The following is a 17,247-nucleotide window of genomic DNA, read 5'->3' as shown; positions in this document are numbered from 1 at the left end:
CACCTAGCCCCACGCTGCTGTTCTCCAGGAGGTAGCTGAGGTGGTCGAACATGGCCTTTTGGTTCTGACGGCTGATCCGGCAGAAGTAGCACAGGAAGCGGCAGCAGTTTGCCACCATCTTGGGAAAGGTGATTTCCTGTCATGAGGTTTAAAGAGAGAGTATGTTAAATATTGAAAGGTGATTTCCTGTCATGAGGTTTAAAGAGAGAGTATGTTAAATATTGAAAGGTGATTTCCTGTCATGAGGATTAAAGAGAGAGTATGTTAAATATTGAAAGGTGATTTCCTGTCATGAGGTTTAAAGAGAGAGTATGTTAAATATTGAAAGGTGATTTCCTGTCATGAGGTTTAAAGAGAGAGTATGTTAAATATTGAAAGGTAATTTCCTGTCACGAAGAATGTAGAGAGAGTATATTATATAGAAAGTTGATTTCCTGTTAAAAGAAATATAGAGGGTAGAAATGGTGACATTTTACATTACATTCTCCTTGCTCCAACAATGCAATCTACCAACCTTTTACAGCATTTAGACCTAATTATTGAGTAACTAGCTTTTAAGCCTAATCTTACCCTTAACCCCTAACCCTAAGAAAACTGTACGATTGAACATACATCACTTTTACATATGAATTACATGCTGTCACATACGTTGATTTCACTGCAATAGGACATTGTAACCAGAACCAGATACCTTGGACTTCCCCCACTATGGTACAGCAGGACGGTGTAACCAGTGTAAGTACCTTGGACTCTCCTCCACTCAGCACGTTGACCATGACCTCCATGACCGTCTCGTGCATGCCCAGCGCCCGCATCAGGTTGGGGTGCTGGTAGAAGACCTTGTTGTTCATGATGTCCCTGGAGGACAGGAGAAGAGTGTCAGGAACGGGAACCGCTCTTTAAAGGTTTGCCACTGGTACAGTGAGGGTAGAACAGAGAGGGACCCGGTCTCCACCCTCTCAGCGGACCCCTTTCCTACGTTTCTCCGCCCCTGAGAAGTGTTGCATTCACGCAACACTTGTGCTGACCAGGCAGAATGGATGCTCCTGATTGGTCAGAAATGAAGCGCCTGTGGTCTAAAATCGAGTGTCATCCAGAGGCAGGGGCAGTCAACTCTGTGAAAATTAGCATTTTCACAGCACATTTCACTCACTTATGACTGATGCCATTTCTATCCAACGACTACAGGGCCTTTAATTCAATTTAAATATTTTTCCCTGTTGCCTTGGATAGAAGTTCGAAAAGTTTTGATGAAGAGTTAGTAATTTCTTCTGTATTTTTTCCACAACCCACTTCAACACTGTGTTGCATCTTCTTGAATTATTGCTTAAAATGCCTCGGAGCACCAGCCTACATCCTGGACGTGGTCAGACCTTACAGCCTGTTTGGTACCCTCTGAGACGCCCTAATGGCTCCGGCCCAGCCTACATCCTGGACATGGTCAGACCTTACAGCCTGTTTGGTACGCTCTGAGACGCCCTAATGGCACAGCCCAGCCTACATCCTGGACGGTGTCAGACCTTACAGCCTGTTTGGTACCCTCTTAGACGCCCTAATGGCACAGCCCAGCCTACATCCTGGACGTGGTCAGACCTTACAGCCTGTTTGGTACGCTCTGAGACGCCCTAATGGCTCCGGCCCAGCCTACATCCTGGACGGTGTCAGACCTTACAGCCTGTTTGGTACCCTTTTAGACGCCCTAATGGCACAGCCCAGCCTACATCCTGGACGTGGTCAGACCTTACAGCCTGTTTGGTACGCTCTGAGACGCCCTAATGGCTCCGGCCCAGCCTACATCCTGGACGGTGTCAGACCTTACAGCCTGTTTGGTACCCTCTGAGACGGCCAGATGGCTCGCTGCTCCCTCAATACAAGGAGGGAATTTACATAATACTGATCTTTTCCCTCTACATCTTCCATCACCTAGAGAAAACTCCAAAATATAACTTTGTAGAATATGTATTCCTGGGTACCATCTTCATGGTTGGGCTTTTGATAAAAGCGTAAATGAATGTGATGTGGTAGAGAGCAAGAAATATTTGCCTATGAGGATTACTTTGGTTGAGTTGTATTAGACATGGATGTTGTTGCTCATATATATAAATATATATTTAAAAATAATTATATATACATATAAGTGAGATCATCCTCCATGTCTAATAAAGTGCAGAGCCTTTTGTGTGCGCATTTGTGCAGGTCTTTTACCATGGAGTGGACCCTGCTGCTACTCCCGCTATACTACTCTGTTGTTACCACATGAACCCTTCCAACTGCACACAGCTTGACCTTTGTCCCTCTGACTCATCCCTAAAACAATCCAGCACACGGCTGATGCCTCAAATCGACAAAGCTGAGGCTCACCCTAGTCTCACCCTAGTCATAGTCACCCTGGTCTCACCCTCCTCTCACCCTAGTCCTCTGATCATCAGCTTCTCCTCCTCCTTCCCCATGCGGACACTGAGCAGCGAGCGGATCTGGCCCAGTGCCGCCAGCAGCTTGATGGTGTCCTCCACAGACACAGCGTTGATGGTGTAGGTCTTGGGGAGCGCTCGTACCTGGAGAGACATAAGGAAAGGCAGTGGGACACACAGCACTCACCATGTACAGAGTTAGAGAGACACAGAGCTCACCATGTACAGAGTTAGAGAGACACAGACGTCACCATGTACAGAGTTAGAGAGACACAGAGCTCACCATGTACAGAGTTAGAGAGACACAGAGCTCACCATGTACAGAGTTAGAGAGACACAGAGCTCACTATGTACAGAGTTAGAGAGACACAGAGCTCACCATGTACAGAGTTAGAGAGACACAGAGCTCACCATGTACAGAGTTAGAGAGACACAGAGCTCACCATGTACAGAGTTAGAGAGACACAGACGTCACCATGTACAGAGTTAGAGAGACACAGAGCTCACCATGTACAGAGTTAGAGAGACAGGTTTTGAGGAACACACACATACACCCACCTGCCCTCCGATGCCGTCATACTGCCGGTGAAGCAGGACGAACATGGCCCTGACGAGCTCGGGGTCCTCGATGACCGACTCCTGAGCCCAGCGGACCATCGTGTCAGAGATCAGCTGCTGGAGGGTGCCTGGACAAGAGAGGAGGAGGAGGAGGAGGAGGAGGAGGAGGAGAAAGAGGAGGAGGAGGAGGAGGAGGAAGAGGAGGAGGAGGAGGAGGAGACAAAGGTAAAGCACCATACTGGTCTGGGGAATCAAGAAGTACAGTATTTATAGTAGTACTGCTTTAGACAAGAAGAAGTTTGAAATTGAGCGTGTAAGAAAAGGCCAAATGGACTAAAACCAGTGGAACTAAAGCAGACTTTGGGTTGCCCTTACTGGGCTTCTTGTCCTTCTTCTTCTTGGGCAGCTCATCGGTCTTCCTCTTGAGGTTGGCCACCTTCTCCACCAGCGACATCAGACGGCCCCGGAAGGTGCAGTCGCCGTCGCAGTCGTTTCCTTTGTCCTCGTCAATCTCTATGCCTGCGGACATCTCAGAACTTTAGCACACATCATCTCCTGGCAGAACAAGAAGTTATTTATTGGAGTTCAAGATTAACAAAACTAATCTTTAGGATGCAAAGTTGAGTGACCGTGGATAGTCCTCTCTGCCCACCTGAAAGCCTTGCCAGGTATTACAGTGAAGTCACTTTCTTTTGGGACAGGTGTAACAATTCTGGTGAGGCGAAAAGGTTCTTCAACCACACGCCAAAATCACACTCGATCATAGTTATGTTTTACATTCCGAACTAACCATACACACATCACATTGTTACTCAAGAACTACATTGAGCATGAAAGTGTTGCATAGCCTGGCTTGTGACGTCTGTGGCGCCTCAGTTGTGCACACGTTCAACGCCGCATTTTGATAGTCAATTTAGCTCCTCCTCTTGACTCTCGCTGCCAGATAGTAAGTAAGAAACAAATGCATGTTTATGCATTAATTCTCTTTTAGGTGGTCGCTTTGATGTGTCTCAATGTCTATCTTAGCGTTTTGCTGCTAAGGCTCGGTGTGTCTGCTGTATTGTAGTACTGAGTGTACATGCTCTCAGTGATCAGAGTTCAGTGTACATGCTCTCAGTGATCAGAGTTCAGTGTACATGCTCTCAGTGATCAGAGTTCAGTGTACATGCTCTCAGTGATCAGAGTTCAGTGTACATGCTCTCAGTGATCAGAGTTCAGTGTACATGCTCTCAGTGATCAGAGTTCAGTGTACATGCTCTCAGTGATCAGAGTTCAGTGTACATGCTCTCAGTGATCAGAGTTCAGTGTACATGCTCTCATTGATCAGAGTTCAGTGTACATGCTCTCATTGATCAGAGTTCAGTGTACATGCTCTCAGTGATCAGAGTTCAGTGTGCATGCTCTCAGTGATCAGAGTTCAGTGTACATGCTCTCAGTGATCAGAGTTCAGTGTACATGCTCTCAGTGATCAGAGTTCAGTGTACATGCTCTCAGTGATCAGAGTTCAGTGTACATGCTCTCATTGATCAGAGTTCAGTGTACATGCTCTCAGTGATCAGAGTTCAGTGTACATGCTCTCAGTGATCAGAGTTCAGTGTACATGCTCTCAGAGTTGAGTGTACATGCTCTCAGTGATCAGAGTTGAGTGTACATGCTCTCAGAGTTGAGTGTACATGCTCTCAGTGATCAGAGTTGAGTGTACATGCTCTCATTGATTAGAGTTGAGCATGTTTTATGTCGACATAGCGCTGCGCAGCGCGCTGGTGCTCAGTGAAGCAAGGGGTATACAACTACAACACTACTTCCCCAATTATACATATTCTTGTATAAACCAAGTATGATGATTTACTATTCCCCTGCTCTACCACATTTCCATCCACTCACTCACACCCTGTCCTCGTGGTTCAGTATTATGATTCATGTGCTACGACACGAACGCAACGGGATACATTCAGTCAAGAGTTGGATGAGATGAAACCGTGTCTTCAGTAAAAATGAGTTGGTACCGCAGTGGATCATGAGGTCTTCATGGAAGGCCATCAGCTGCTCCCTGATGCCCTCTGGACAGGGACACTCGTGCTTCTCATCCTTGAAGTTCAGCAGCATGTTTATCTGGAGAGACACACATCCCATCAGTATCCTTTACAACTGTACCAGAGACACACATCCCGTCAGAATCCTTTACAACTGAACCACAGACACACATCCCGTCAGTATCCTTTACAACCATACCAGAGACACACATCCCGTCAGTATCCTTTACAACTGTGCCAGAGACACACATCCCGTCAGTATCCTTTACAACTGAACCACAGACACACATCCCGTTAGTGTCCCGACCAATATGCTGAGTGCGTGTCTCGCGTTGTTAACATGCCCAGGAGACGGGCAGCAGCCCTCCTCTCTATTGAGCCATCGTTTGGTCAGTATTTCTCCACATCAGGCGAAGTACAAAGTACCCTATTCTATCTAGTATCCACTAGATAGAGATAGAGTTCTTTACCAGCTCTACAACAGTGAAGAGCAGGTAAAGAACTGTTTGGCCAGTGGAGCTCTAGGGATAGTGTAACGCACATAGGCGTATGTAATACAGCTTCCATCGACTTAAATTAGACTGTATATAATACAGACTACTATGAAAACAACTACAACTACAACTATGAAAGAAAGACTAAACAGATTTAACAAAGAAGGTATATAATATAGATTAAACAGACTTTCCATATGTGTACATTGTTGGAAACTATCGCTGACTCTTTTCTCTTAAAACAACTAGAAATACAAAATGACCCGCCAAGTAAAGTCTGTGTGGGAAACAGAAAAAAGTGCATTAGCTTAGTGGCTGGCATGAGCAACTTGTTGAAGGATTTCATTGTAGTAACATAGATGGCTGTTGAGATATGATATGGATATTTGTTTTGCGTGTTACCCCGGCTGTCAGTGGGTAAAGGGCATTTGACGGCATTGACATGCGAGCAAATGAAAAAGAGCGTTTAATAAAACTAAGGATTGATTTGGGTTTGATATGGGTTCCATTGTTGGAAACAATTAGGGAAATATAAATATGCAACTCAAAAAAAAAAATAACATAGGTCTATTTGTTTTTAGATATTTGAACGTTGAAATGTTAAATATTTTCTATTTAAGACAACAAATAAAAAAACTGTTTATGTATAATGACGTGAATATTATATTTTTTTCACAGTCAAGTTAATATATTTGTATTAGACACTCCCTTATCCAACAAAAATAATCATCAAATTACCATTGATGATAATATGCGTCATTCCATTTTTGCGGAGGCTCTAGAATAACTGATTACTCCAGACTTCCCGTCTGATTATGTCCTTCAAGTCTTCCTTTTGTATGTTGTGGCCACACAGCACCTGACGGCTGACCCCTGGTGGTATGACGGAGAGGTGACGACTGGAGACACACGTGTGGGTTTATCTGTGGGGTGTATGTTGTGGATCTATGGAAGCAGACTTTCACCAGTCATCTCTTACTTATGTCAACCACTCTAAACCTCAACCTCAAAATTCTCTGAGGCAGACCACACCTCATCACCGCCGATCTACAGAGACCAAAGTAAACACAAACAACAGTCCTTCTGGGGCTCTGTGGGTTAACCATTGTGTGGTACAGCCTTCCGTTCCAAACCACTTAAATAGTTAACGAGGCATGATTCATTCATTAGAGTTTTAATGACGATGTTAAATATCACTTAGTTCTTTGATTGATTTATGGAAAGGAGGACTTTAAGATTTGCACTCAAATGGTTTTCTTGGTCTTTGGTCTATTTCTGAATGTCGCTTCTGAAGAAATGGGGCAGAATTTCTCTTCTAAAATAACTTGTGGCATAAATTTTAAATTATTATGCTTATTCAGAACCCACGTTAATATTTGCACTAAATATACGGTTGAGTTCATTCAATTGGTATTTTCATGTTCCAGGCGAAAGCTCTAAATGCTCCTGGGAAGAATTGGTACAGCAAAGTCCTTTGGACACATTTTATTGGCTATGAAGCCATGATATACTGTTAAGGTGCTTTCATCACCCAGGCCGGTACAGTCCTTTTTCAATAAACAAGGCCAAGTGTTGTTATCCAGCGCACATGGTGACACACGTGTTGTCCAGATTGTGAATAGATATTAGCAGCAACAAACCCTGTTCCCTACTGTCCCTTCTGGCCCCTACCTGTTCCTGCGGTGGGGAGCGGAACTCCTTCGTCTTCTTGGCAGTGAGCGCGGCGGACATGTTGAGCGCCTGCATCACCTCGTTGTAGCGGAACTTCTGGTTGGCCTGGAGGCAGGCTACGAAGTCGTCGGAGAAGGCCACCACGGCCTCGATGCGGTGACGCACCTGGCAGTCACACAGGTACTGCAGCAGACGGCACATCTGCAGGAGAAGGTTAGTAGCTTGTGAATGAATAACTTCTGGACCATTTAGTGCTGCTGTCCTCAAGAGTTCAGGGCTGCAAAAAGAGAACGATTTTGAAACTAAATAACCCAAAGAACCTCCCATCTGTCTCCGCTCCCCCGACACATTTCTTCACCGTTAAGAAGTGTTGCCCTCACACACCTGTGATTGACAGATAAGATGTATCCCCCAATCAATCAGGGAAGAGATGCCCTGATAGGGCAGAAATGAGTCAGGAGCGTACTGAATTAACTCGGAATAGATATACTGACATCAGCTTGTCCTTTTTCTCACTAATATCTGACAGATGGCAATGCCAACCTTCTGGTTGTGAGGCTTCTGTTGCGAAGAGCCACCAGTTATTCAAACTATTTGTTTCAGAATGGTTTGTTTACGTTTCACCTGCAACGGGAAATTCTGCGAGAAGTGAGAAGGTACAAACTTCAGGATGACGGGGGCCTTCATGCTTTTGGGCGGATAGCACCCTACGTCATCCAGGATCGCTACGTGACTAAGTTGGTATACACCCTCGACCTGCGCGTGCCCGAAAGGGATACATCCAGTTCTAAAGCACTGCCTCGGGCAGTCAGTAGGAAGGAAATAGAACCAGCCATCACGACACACACACACAGGAGAGTTCTCCCACACGGCAACATGGAGCACCAGGTCATGTATCAGGGTCACCCAGCTTTTATAGTAAACCGGTCTTCTAACACCCCTACCCTGCGTCCTGGAGGAGCCAAGTTAAAGTCATCTAGGGGGCTTTAACTGGGCTCCTCCAGACTAGGACAAGGAAGGAGGAAAATATAATCTGAGTTCTATGTGTGCAGTACCCCACCAGGTCTCACCTGGAGTTTCACTGGCTCTGGAAGCTTCATCTGGAGCAGTCCTCTTCCTCCTCCTCCTGCTCCGTCAGCCCCGTCCGCCACCTCCGGAGCCGAGGCCTGCGCGGTCCTCTCCTCCGGGCCGCCGGCTCCCTCGGAGAACACGGTGGGCTCGATCAGCTGCAGGACGTTCTTCAGGTCTCCGTTGTGGAACACGCCCATGATCAGCAGCGTGTAGAAGAGCTTGATGAGGGGCACGAAGAGGAACTCGCTGCTCCCGCCCACAGGGTCCCTCACGTGCATGCTGCCCTCCCTCACCGCCTCGGTCAGCATGCCGATGGTCTTGGTCTTCAGGGTCTCCAAGGGGAACTCGGGGCTGTGCTGGAAGCAGTCCCACGACAGGGCCGGCGCGCTGCCGCCCCCTCGCGAGCCCGCTCGGCGGACGAAGCTCGGGGAGGAGAAGTGCATCCTGGGCCTCAGCGAGGTGCTGAGGCCGATGCCGGGCAGCGCGTGCTTCTTGGTGTGGTCGGGGAACAGCGTGATGGTCTTGGTCTCCTCGGTCATGGGCACGATGTACTCGTTGTTCATCATCAGGCGGGCCGTGGCGTAGCTGCTCAGGTGGATGTCCATGAGGAGGTCGTAGTAGCCGGTCCGCAACAACCCTGAGGGAGGAAAAAAGACTCAAGCACATGTTTGGGGGGGAGGCGCCCGACGACACCCGCTCTCAGAGCACAATGTGTTGCTTCTGTGCACTTGGTCAGCTCGTAAGGCAGAAGAGCATTAGTGTTGGTAACTGCAGCGGGGCCCTCTCAGTCTTCCTTTACCATGAAAGGCATACAAATTTGAAATGCCCTACCTACTAAATAAAAATACAAATAGGTCCCAGGACTTTTAACGATTTATGTAGGAAAGCATAACTAGGGAAGGGGGTGATGTAGCACATCCGTCATGTTGTTAACCTGTTCTGCGTTGTCCCTGACAAAAAAAAGAACTCTAACAAATCCGACGTGCGTGGGCCGGGGCGTCTCTGGGGAACACGGCCTGGCGGCCGACCAGGGGCAGTACCTGGCATGTACTTGTTCTCTATGGCCTGGAGCAGCTGGGCCTCATCCACGTGGGAGCAGAGGGCGTGGGCCACCCGGTTGTTCCCCAGGGCGCACACGGCCGAGTACAGCCGCAGGGTGTGGTAGTGGAACTTCAGCAGCTCGGCGTGCTCTGACAGCTCCTGGATGTCCATGGACCTGGGGGGCAGCGGGGCACAGGAGGGGGGCCAGAGCTCTGCTCAGAGTGTGTTGGGCCTACGGTCTGCGCCACGGAGGGAGCTTCAACGTCTGTGGGTACCTGTTCTCCTCAGGGATATGAAGGGCCATGAACTGCAGCGGCTCGTTGCACTGGACTAGCCATCCATGTCTGTCGTTCACCCTGGACACCGACACCTAGGGCAGGAGACACAAGAGGTTAGCCTTTGATTAACACAGACTATAGGGCAGGAGATACAAGAGGTTAGCCTTTAATTAACACCGACTATAGGGCAGGAGATACAAGAGGTTAGCCTTTAAGTAACATCCACTATAGGCCAGGAGATACAAGAGGTTAGCCTTTAAGTAACACAGACTACAGGGTAGGACACACAACAGGATAGCCTTTAAGTAACACCGACTATAGGGCAGGAGATACAAGAGGTTAGCCTTTAAGTAACACCGACTATAGGCCAGGAGATACAAGAGGTTAGCCTTTAAGTAACATCCACTATAGGCCAGGAGATACAAGAGGTTAGCCTTTAAGTAACACCGACTATAGGGCAGGAGATATAAGAGGTTAGCCTTTAAGTAACACCGACTATAGGCCAGGAGATACAAGAGGTTAGCCTTTAAGTAACACAGACTACAGGGTAGGACACACAACAGGATAGCCTTTAAGTAACACCGACTATAGGGCAGGAGATACAAGAGGTTAGCCTTTAAGTAACACCGACTATAGGGCAGGAGATATAAGAGGTTAGCCTTTAAGTAACACAGACTATAGGGCGGGAGATACAAGAGGTTAGCCTTTAAGTAACATCGACTATAGGGCGGGAGATACAAGAGGTTAGCCTTTAAGTAACACCGACTATAGGGCAGGAGATACAAGAAGTTAGCCTTTAAGTAACACCGACTATAGTGGCGGGAGATACAAGAGGTTAGCCTTTAAGTAACACTGACTATAGGCCAGGAGATACAAGAGGTTAGCCTTTAAGTAACACTGACTATAGGGCAGGAGATACAAGAGGTTAGCCTTTAAGTAACACCGACTATAGGCCAGAAGATACAAGAGGTTAGCCTCTAAGTAACACTGACCATAGGGCAGGAGATACAAGAGGTTAGCCTTTAAGTAACACCGACTATAGGGCAGGAAATACAAGAGGTTAGCCTTTAAGTAACACTGACTATAGGGCAGGAGATACAAGAGGTTAGCCTTTAAGTAACACAGACTATAGGGCGGGAGATACAAGAGGTTAGCCTTTAAGTAACATCGACTATAGGGCGGGAGATACAAGAGGTTAGCCTTTAAGTAACACCGACTATAGGGCAGGAGATACAAGAAGTTAGCCTTTAAGTAACACCGACTATAGTGGCGGGAGATACAAGAGGTTAGCCTTTAAGTAACACTGACTATAGGCCAGGAGATACAAGAGGTTAGCCTTTAAGTAACACCGACTATAGGGCGGGAGATACAAGAGGTTAGCCTTTAAGTAACACTGACTATAGGGCAGGAGACACAAGAGGTTAGCCTTTAAGTAACACCGACTATAGGGCGGGAGATACAAGAGGTTAGCCTTTAAGTAACACTGACTATAGGCCAGGAGATACAAGAGGTTAGCCTTTAAGTAACACCGACTATAGGGCAGGAGATACAAGAGGTTAGCCTTTAAGTAACACCGACTATAGGGCAGGAGATACAAGAGGTTAGCCTTTAGTTCTTAGGCTACAGATTTGTTTCACACTCAATGCGGTTTCAGTTTGATCACTGCACACTTCATTGGTAGAGACCAGACCGGTGGAATACATTGATACAATACATCTGAATCATTTCTGGAACACAATCAGTCAAGCACCAAAGTGAAATGAAAACATCTGAATACTAAACAGAGTAGACATGATTAATGACCTAGATTCACAAAATAGAATGAATACTGAACAGATATACAATAATGATCCGTTAGCTCAATCTTGGTGTAACTCCATATTTTCACATGTATTTGAATACTAGTATCCTTGTCTCAGTGGACTTCAAACGTTAGGCAGCAGGGCAGGAGAACCAACATCATTTTGAACACGATTGATTTTGATGTTTATTTATATTGATCAAGTTGAAGGCAAATCAATAATAGACAGGATATACCACGAGTGCAAGACCGGTAAGTGAGAGATTCTGATTATTTAGAGGTAAACCTGACGTTGCCCTTGATGGTACCAGCTGACAGCGTTCAATTCTGACCTGGTTTCCCAGATCCAGGTTGCAGCTGGACTATGGTGCTGGGGAAAAGGTTTCAACCTGGCTTAATATGTGAGGAATCTGGTCTCCATCTGACGGAGGGCTCCCAACCAGGACAGCCCTCCGCCGCGGGGCCTCTGCTGGCGCCCCATAGCTACCGAGGCAGCGCTCATGCCTATGGTTACGGACATCGTTTGGCGATCTCCAATAAACCCTCTTAGATCTTGTTTGTATGTTCAAGCTAAGTAGCTCATATCTCTCATAGAGATATGAGACGGTTACTTTTATGAAGTCAATTGGTCGTAGCGGTGGCAGATAATTCAACAAAAAAATAAATAAGAAGACGATCGCGAAGTCCAAAAAAAAATAAGAAAGTCAGATGATAATATACCACATGAACACCACAGTGTGGTGCCCCTGTAGCCCCTGGACACAGGGAGGGATGTGAAGCCCACCTTAGGGAAGTGGTTGGGGAGCCGACTCCACAGCACCGAGGTGAGGAGCTGCACGTGGAGCCGCGGGGGGCACTGCGGAGCCGGGTTCATCTTCTCACTCTTGAACAGACCGGCCGACACCGGCATCACGTTCTGGACCAGGGACAGACCACACTCATCAGACCACTGGTTAGAAGACCTACCGGGACATGGAGCTCTGACCCGCTGCAGGCCTACTGTAGCTGGGCTCTGACCTGCTGCAGGCCTACTGTAGCTGGGGTTTTATATATTTACAATTTGTTTTATTAATTAACATCAACATTAGTGCTAAAACATAACATTTATTTTTCCCTCAGAAGGTTTAATTTACCCAGAGACGATGTCTACAGTCTCTACTTTAATCTATGCTGAAATGTTGACGGATGCTTGCGGTGCTTTGGTGAGCCGAGGGAAGGCGCTCAAAGCGCTGAGGGCTGGGAGTGATTATGAATCCGACTCAGCTTTAAGGTCACGTGACGCAGCGTAACACCGCCCCCTGGAGACTCCGCTAACTGACTCATTTCCCACGATACATTAGAGTGGTTATTTGATCGGTTTGGACTGATATCCAACTGAGTCCAGATGAACCTAGAAAACACTACAACTACAGAAACAGAAACTAGATATATGAATTCAAGAGAGAGTTATTTTCGTGGGTTGGACGAGTGTGTGGCATATCTAATTATTAATTTGTGTTTTGTCAAAATCTGCCATGGGGGGGATAGAGTATAGTGTTTTATTTGATGTTGATGACTGTGTCCTCACCTTGATGTGACCCAGTTCAAACTGGAACACGTTGGGACTGGTGGCCTGAGCAAAGACTGCAGGGAACAGCTTGGTGCTGGGCTCCACCTGAAGGAGAACACGGTCCCAAGGGCCTTCAGTCTCCTCCCTTTGGTTTAGACAAACCCTTCATCCGTTCTAGCGCAGTGGAACTGCTCTGCATACTAGTACTATATTGTATAATACTACATTGTTCAATTGTTAAAGATAAATATAAGACAGCAATCACAAATACCAACAATTCATAATGCTAATGTTTTTGTTTGATTCCTGTGGGAGAGAAACACGTTTATGTAGCACTTTTTTTTGTTAAATAGAACAAATTCTGTTAATTTTCTCCGGAAAACATCCTTTTTTGTAGACACTTATCAAAAGAATACTGGGGTTGATTTCCTTGTTTGTGCGGAGAAACCTGAGAGTAAAAAAAAGTATGCTTTTTCTGGCCGATCAACAGCCAGTTGGAATCCATGTAACTGGTAGCTGTGATCGAATGAATTAAAGGGACTTTTAACCTTGTTGCCTATGAAGAACATGCTTAAAGGGAACAGGAAAAGGGAAGAGGGGAGGAGCAGAGCTGTCTATTTTAAAGTCTGGACTAGGCTAGCTTGAAATAAAAATGCTGGCATATTGTACCTTTGGAGTGATATTGGAATCATTTGTTTGGTGGTGTAACATGGAATTGTCATCTTACCTCATAGCTTCTACAGAATGTTACGTGGTGAACAATGCAAGCAACAGTAGGAGGACGTGAAGGTGTACCTGGTAGTAAGTGCTGAGCTCTTTCCCGTTGGCCGTGAAGGTGAGCAGTCCGTTGGCGGTGTCCACCAGACATCCGATCTCCAAGCCGTTGTTGTTGCTGCGGCTCTGGCCTGGACTGGTGCACTCTCCAGCCCACACCATGTAGCAGTTGCTGCGCTTTATGCTGGCAGACAGAAACACACAGAGATATAGCGAACCTGAGGCACTTCTCTGGTTGAAAACCAAAACACAATGACAAGGATCCACTTTGAAGAAAGAAAGTATTAGACAGGGGTTACACGCTATTGATGGACAGAAAAACTTTATATGGGAGTGTCAAATGCTGAGTGCTCTTTGGCAACAGTTTTGTTGTCTCATTAGATTCATAGCTGCAGGATTTCACATCTGATATTTTTAGCCTTTCATTTACTGAAGAAACCCTGCCAACTCCATGCTGTCCAGACCTAATTAACAAAGCGATTCTGCTCTGGCTGTGCCAGGCTACGCTACCCCCTAGGGTGCTGAGAAAGGAGGGAGGACTTACCTCTCGTGAACTTTGCCCTTCTCGTCTCCAAGGGTGACAGTGACCGTGCGCACCTTGTGCAGCTCAAAGGAAGGGTCGTACTGATGGAAGTCAGAGGTGACCCATCCCACCCACACACTCCCGGGCTCCTGCCCCGGGAAGACGCGCACCGAGAAGAAGTACTGACCAGAGGGGAAAGATATGGGAGATCAGGTTAAAACCACATCCAGCCTCTTCAACACGAGAAGGTACAACCATTGGAAGACACAGGAGGTTAGGCTATAACCACATCTAGTGTCTTCAACATGAGAAAATACAACCAGTGGTAGACACAGGAGATAAAGTTATAACCAGAACCAGTGTCTTCAAACATGAGAAGGTACCAGTGGGGGAAGACACAGGAGGTCAGGTTGAAATCCAGCATCTTCAACGGTTTAAAGGAGACATATTATGGTGTTTTCCCAACAAGTAAACATAGTATTTGAGTTCCAGAAAACATGTTTTTGAAGCTGATTGTTGCAAAAAGCGTTTAGTTAAAGAACTTCTTCCAACTGTGGGGCCTACTATCCTCTCGCTTATGAATCTTTCGCTTTCAACAGGAATTGTTCCCTCCAATTTCAAGGCTGCGGTGATAAAACCGCTACTCAAAAAGCCTGGCCTAGACCCTGACTTAGTCAGGAACTATCGGCCTATATCGAACCTGACCTTCCTGTCCAAGGTACAGGAAAGGATTGTAGCAAAGCAAATCGTCGATTATCTGACGAGGAATAATCTCTTCGAACCTTTCCAGTCAGGGTTCAGGAATTTCCACTCAACTGAAACTGCTGTTACAAGAGTTGTAAATGACATCCTTCTTGCCTTGGATAAAAATACAAGCTCAATGCTTGTGCTGCTGGACCTGAGTGCTGCGTTCGACACGATCGACCATAGCATTCTTCTTCACCGTCTTGAGCACTATGTTGGTTTCGGGGGTACGGCTCTTGGTTGGCTTGAATCGTACCTCACAGATAGAACCCAATTTGTGCTCCATGAGGGTTCAGAATCAAAACACTGCAAACTACGCTTTGGCTTACCACAAGGGTCGGTCCTTGGCCCATTACTTTTTGCAATTTATATGCTTCCCTTGGGCGACGTTATCCGCAGCTTCGGAATTAGTTACCACTGCTACGCGGATGACACCCAGCTCTTCATTCCAGTGGATTCAGGGAACTCGCCCCAGATCCAGAGGGTTGAGTCCTGTCTAGCTGCGGTGAGGGGCTGGATGTCACAAAACTTCCTCCAGCTTAACACTGGGAAGACAGAGCTGATAATTATCGGCTCGAAGCGGGACCGGAGAGAGTTTGAGGATGTCTCACTGTGGTTGGATGGACTCGCCATCCTACAGAGTGCATCAGTCAAGAATCTTGGGGTCCTGTTCGACCCTCAACTGTGCTTCAACCAACATGTTAGAAGCATAACTAGAATTGCCTTCTTTCATCTGAGAAACATTGCAAGAATCAGACCAATGTTATCTGCAGCGGATGCAGAGACACTGATTCATGCATTTGTTTCATCAAGACTGGATTATTGCAATGCACTGTTCTCGGGACTACCAAAATCTACCACAAAAAGTCTACAGCTTGTACAGAATGCTGCAGCTAGACTGCTGACCAGAACGAGAAGGTTTGATCATATCACACCTATTCTCGCCTCTCTGCACTGGCTACCAATAACTTTCAGATCGGACTTTAAGGTGCTACTGCTAACCTATAAAGCCGTGCATGGATCTTCTCCATCCTACCTGAAGGACCTGATCATTCCTTATAGTCCTTCTCGGTCCCTCCGGTCTTCGGGAGCTGGCCTTCTTTCACTGCCGAAGGTTAAAAAGAAATCGGCCGGACAGAGAGCGTTTGCCTATCGAGCCCCCTTCCTATGGAATAGGCTGCCACAAGTGATCAGGGAAGCTGACTCTGTGGAGCTATTCAAAGGAAAGCTCAAAACGCACCTCTACGATCTTGCATTTGGAACATAGGATTGTGAAAACGATTGTGAAAATGCGAAGTGAAGACCACTCTGGTTGTTTGTGTTGTTAATGCAGTATACATTCCCGCTATGTACTGTTCCGTTCTAATTCACTATTCTGTCTGTTCTAGCATGTTGCGGTGACTGGACTGGATGCCTGGACTCTCCTCATGGTCAACCGGCCAGCACCACATCACCATTTTTGTGCATGTATTTACCTGTATGTCAATTATGGCACCCATTGCACTCCTGACCATCCCTGGAAGAAGGATCCCCCACTATGCGTTTCTTCTCAAGATTTCTTCCTTGCTAATTTCAAGGGAGTTTTTTCTTGCCCTTGTGGGGGCTTGGGTAAAGGGGGGTGTCATAAATATTTGACTTGTTAAGCCCTTTGAGACTGTAATGGTGATTAAGGGCTATACAAATAAAATTGAATTGAATTGAATTTAAAAAAAAATCTTGCCTACCGCTATTCCCCTCTGTTTCAGTCCCTTCAGAATGCGCTGTTTCTGGTGTCTGTAGCTTTAATGTAAATGAGCTGCTGCCCATTGACCAATGAGCTGTCAGACTGAACCACAGCATGGAGGAGAAGGGATTGTTGCCTTTCACGGACTCCTGGAGCTCTATATCTATATAATATAATATAATATAATATAATAATAATAACAACAACAATAATAATAATAATAATAATAATAATAATAATAATAATATAATATATGGGTATTTATATAATATTATATCTAATATCACGGCCAAGAGCTATGTGCACCTCGGATGATATTATGAATCATAAAGACTGCGTCTGATGTCTCTGGTACTTCCACAACAAGTAAAGACTCGTAGTGGGGGATATCTCGGCCATGGTTGAGAAGAATTGGGGCAAAGGAACTTTGGCCTTGACTCTCTGAAGTCCATGAACCGCGACATGGAGGAGAAAGGGATTGTACTCCCGGAGCTGAGGTATCCCCCGCCGGACTGTCCAGTGGGGGGAGCTCGGAGGCAGTCCGGCAGCTCAGCTCCGGGAGTACAATCCCTTTCT

General features: G+C 46.3%; 1 protein-coding gene across 1 annotated transcript in view; it reads right to left on the bottom strand.

Moving 5' to 3' along the window:
* ryr2a (ryanodine receptor 2a (cardiac)) overlaps positions 1–17,247 on the bottom strand; it is a gene marked incomplete at both ends in the record, with an annotated part of 175,982 nt that overhangs the window by 85,273 nt on the left and 73,462 nt on the right. Inside the window, 14 exons of the mRNA XM_079757379.1 lie at positions 4–136; positions 744–858; positions 2,410–2,555; positions 2,970–3,097; positions 3,345–3,488; positions 4,976–5,081; positions 7,168–7,368; positions 8,238–8,875; positions 9,279–9,454; positions 9,555–9,649; positions 12,143–12,274; positions 12,926–13,012; positions 13,703–13,865; positions 14,226–14,386. Of these exons, the coding sequence (XP_079613505.1) occupies positions 4–136; positions 744–858; positions 2,410–2,555; positions 2,970–3,097; positions 3,345–3,488; positions 4,976–5,081; positions 7,168–7,368; positions 8,238–8,875; positions 9,279–9,454; positions 9,555–9,649; positions 12,143–12,274; positions 12,926–13,012; positions 13,703–13,865; positions 14,226–14,386 (2,425 nt within the window). The remainder of the gene's footprint in view (positions 1–3; positions 137–743; positions 859–2,409; positions 2,556–2,969; positions 3,098–3,344; positions 3,489–4,975; positions 5,082–7,167; positions 7,369–8,237; positions 8,876–9,278; positions 9,455–9,554; positions 9,650–12,142; positions 12,275–12,925; positions 13,013–13,702; positions 13,866–14,225; positions 14,387–17,247) is intronic.

Source organism: Pollachius pollachius (assembly GCF_949987615.1).
Source record: "Pollachius pollachius genome assembly, chromosome: 19".
In the NCBI taxonomy this organism is placed as follows: domain Eukaryota; kingdom Metazoa; phylum Chordata; class Actinopteri; order Gadiformes; family Gadidae; genus Pollachius; species Pollachius pollachius.
The sequence above is the reverse complement of the archived record's forward strand: the minus strand, read 5'-3'. Positions and strand labels throughout refer to the sequence as shown.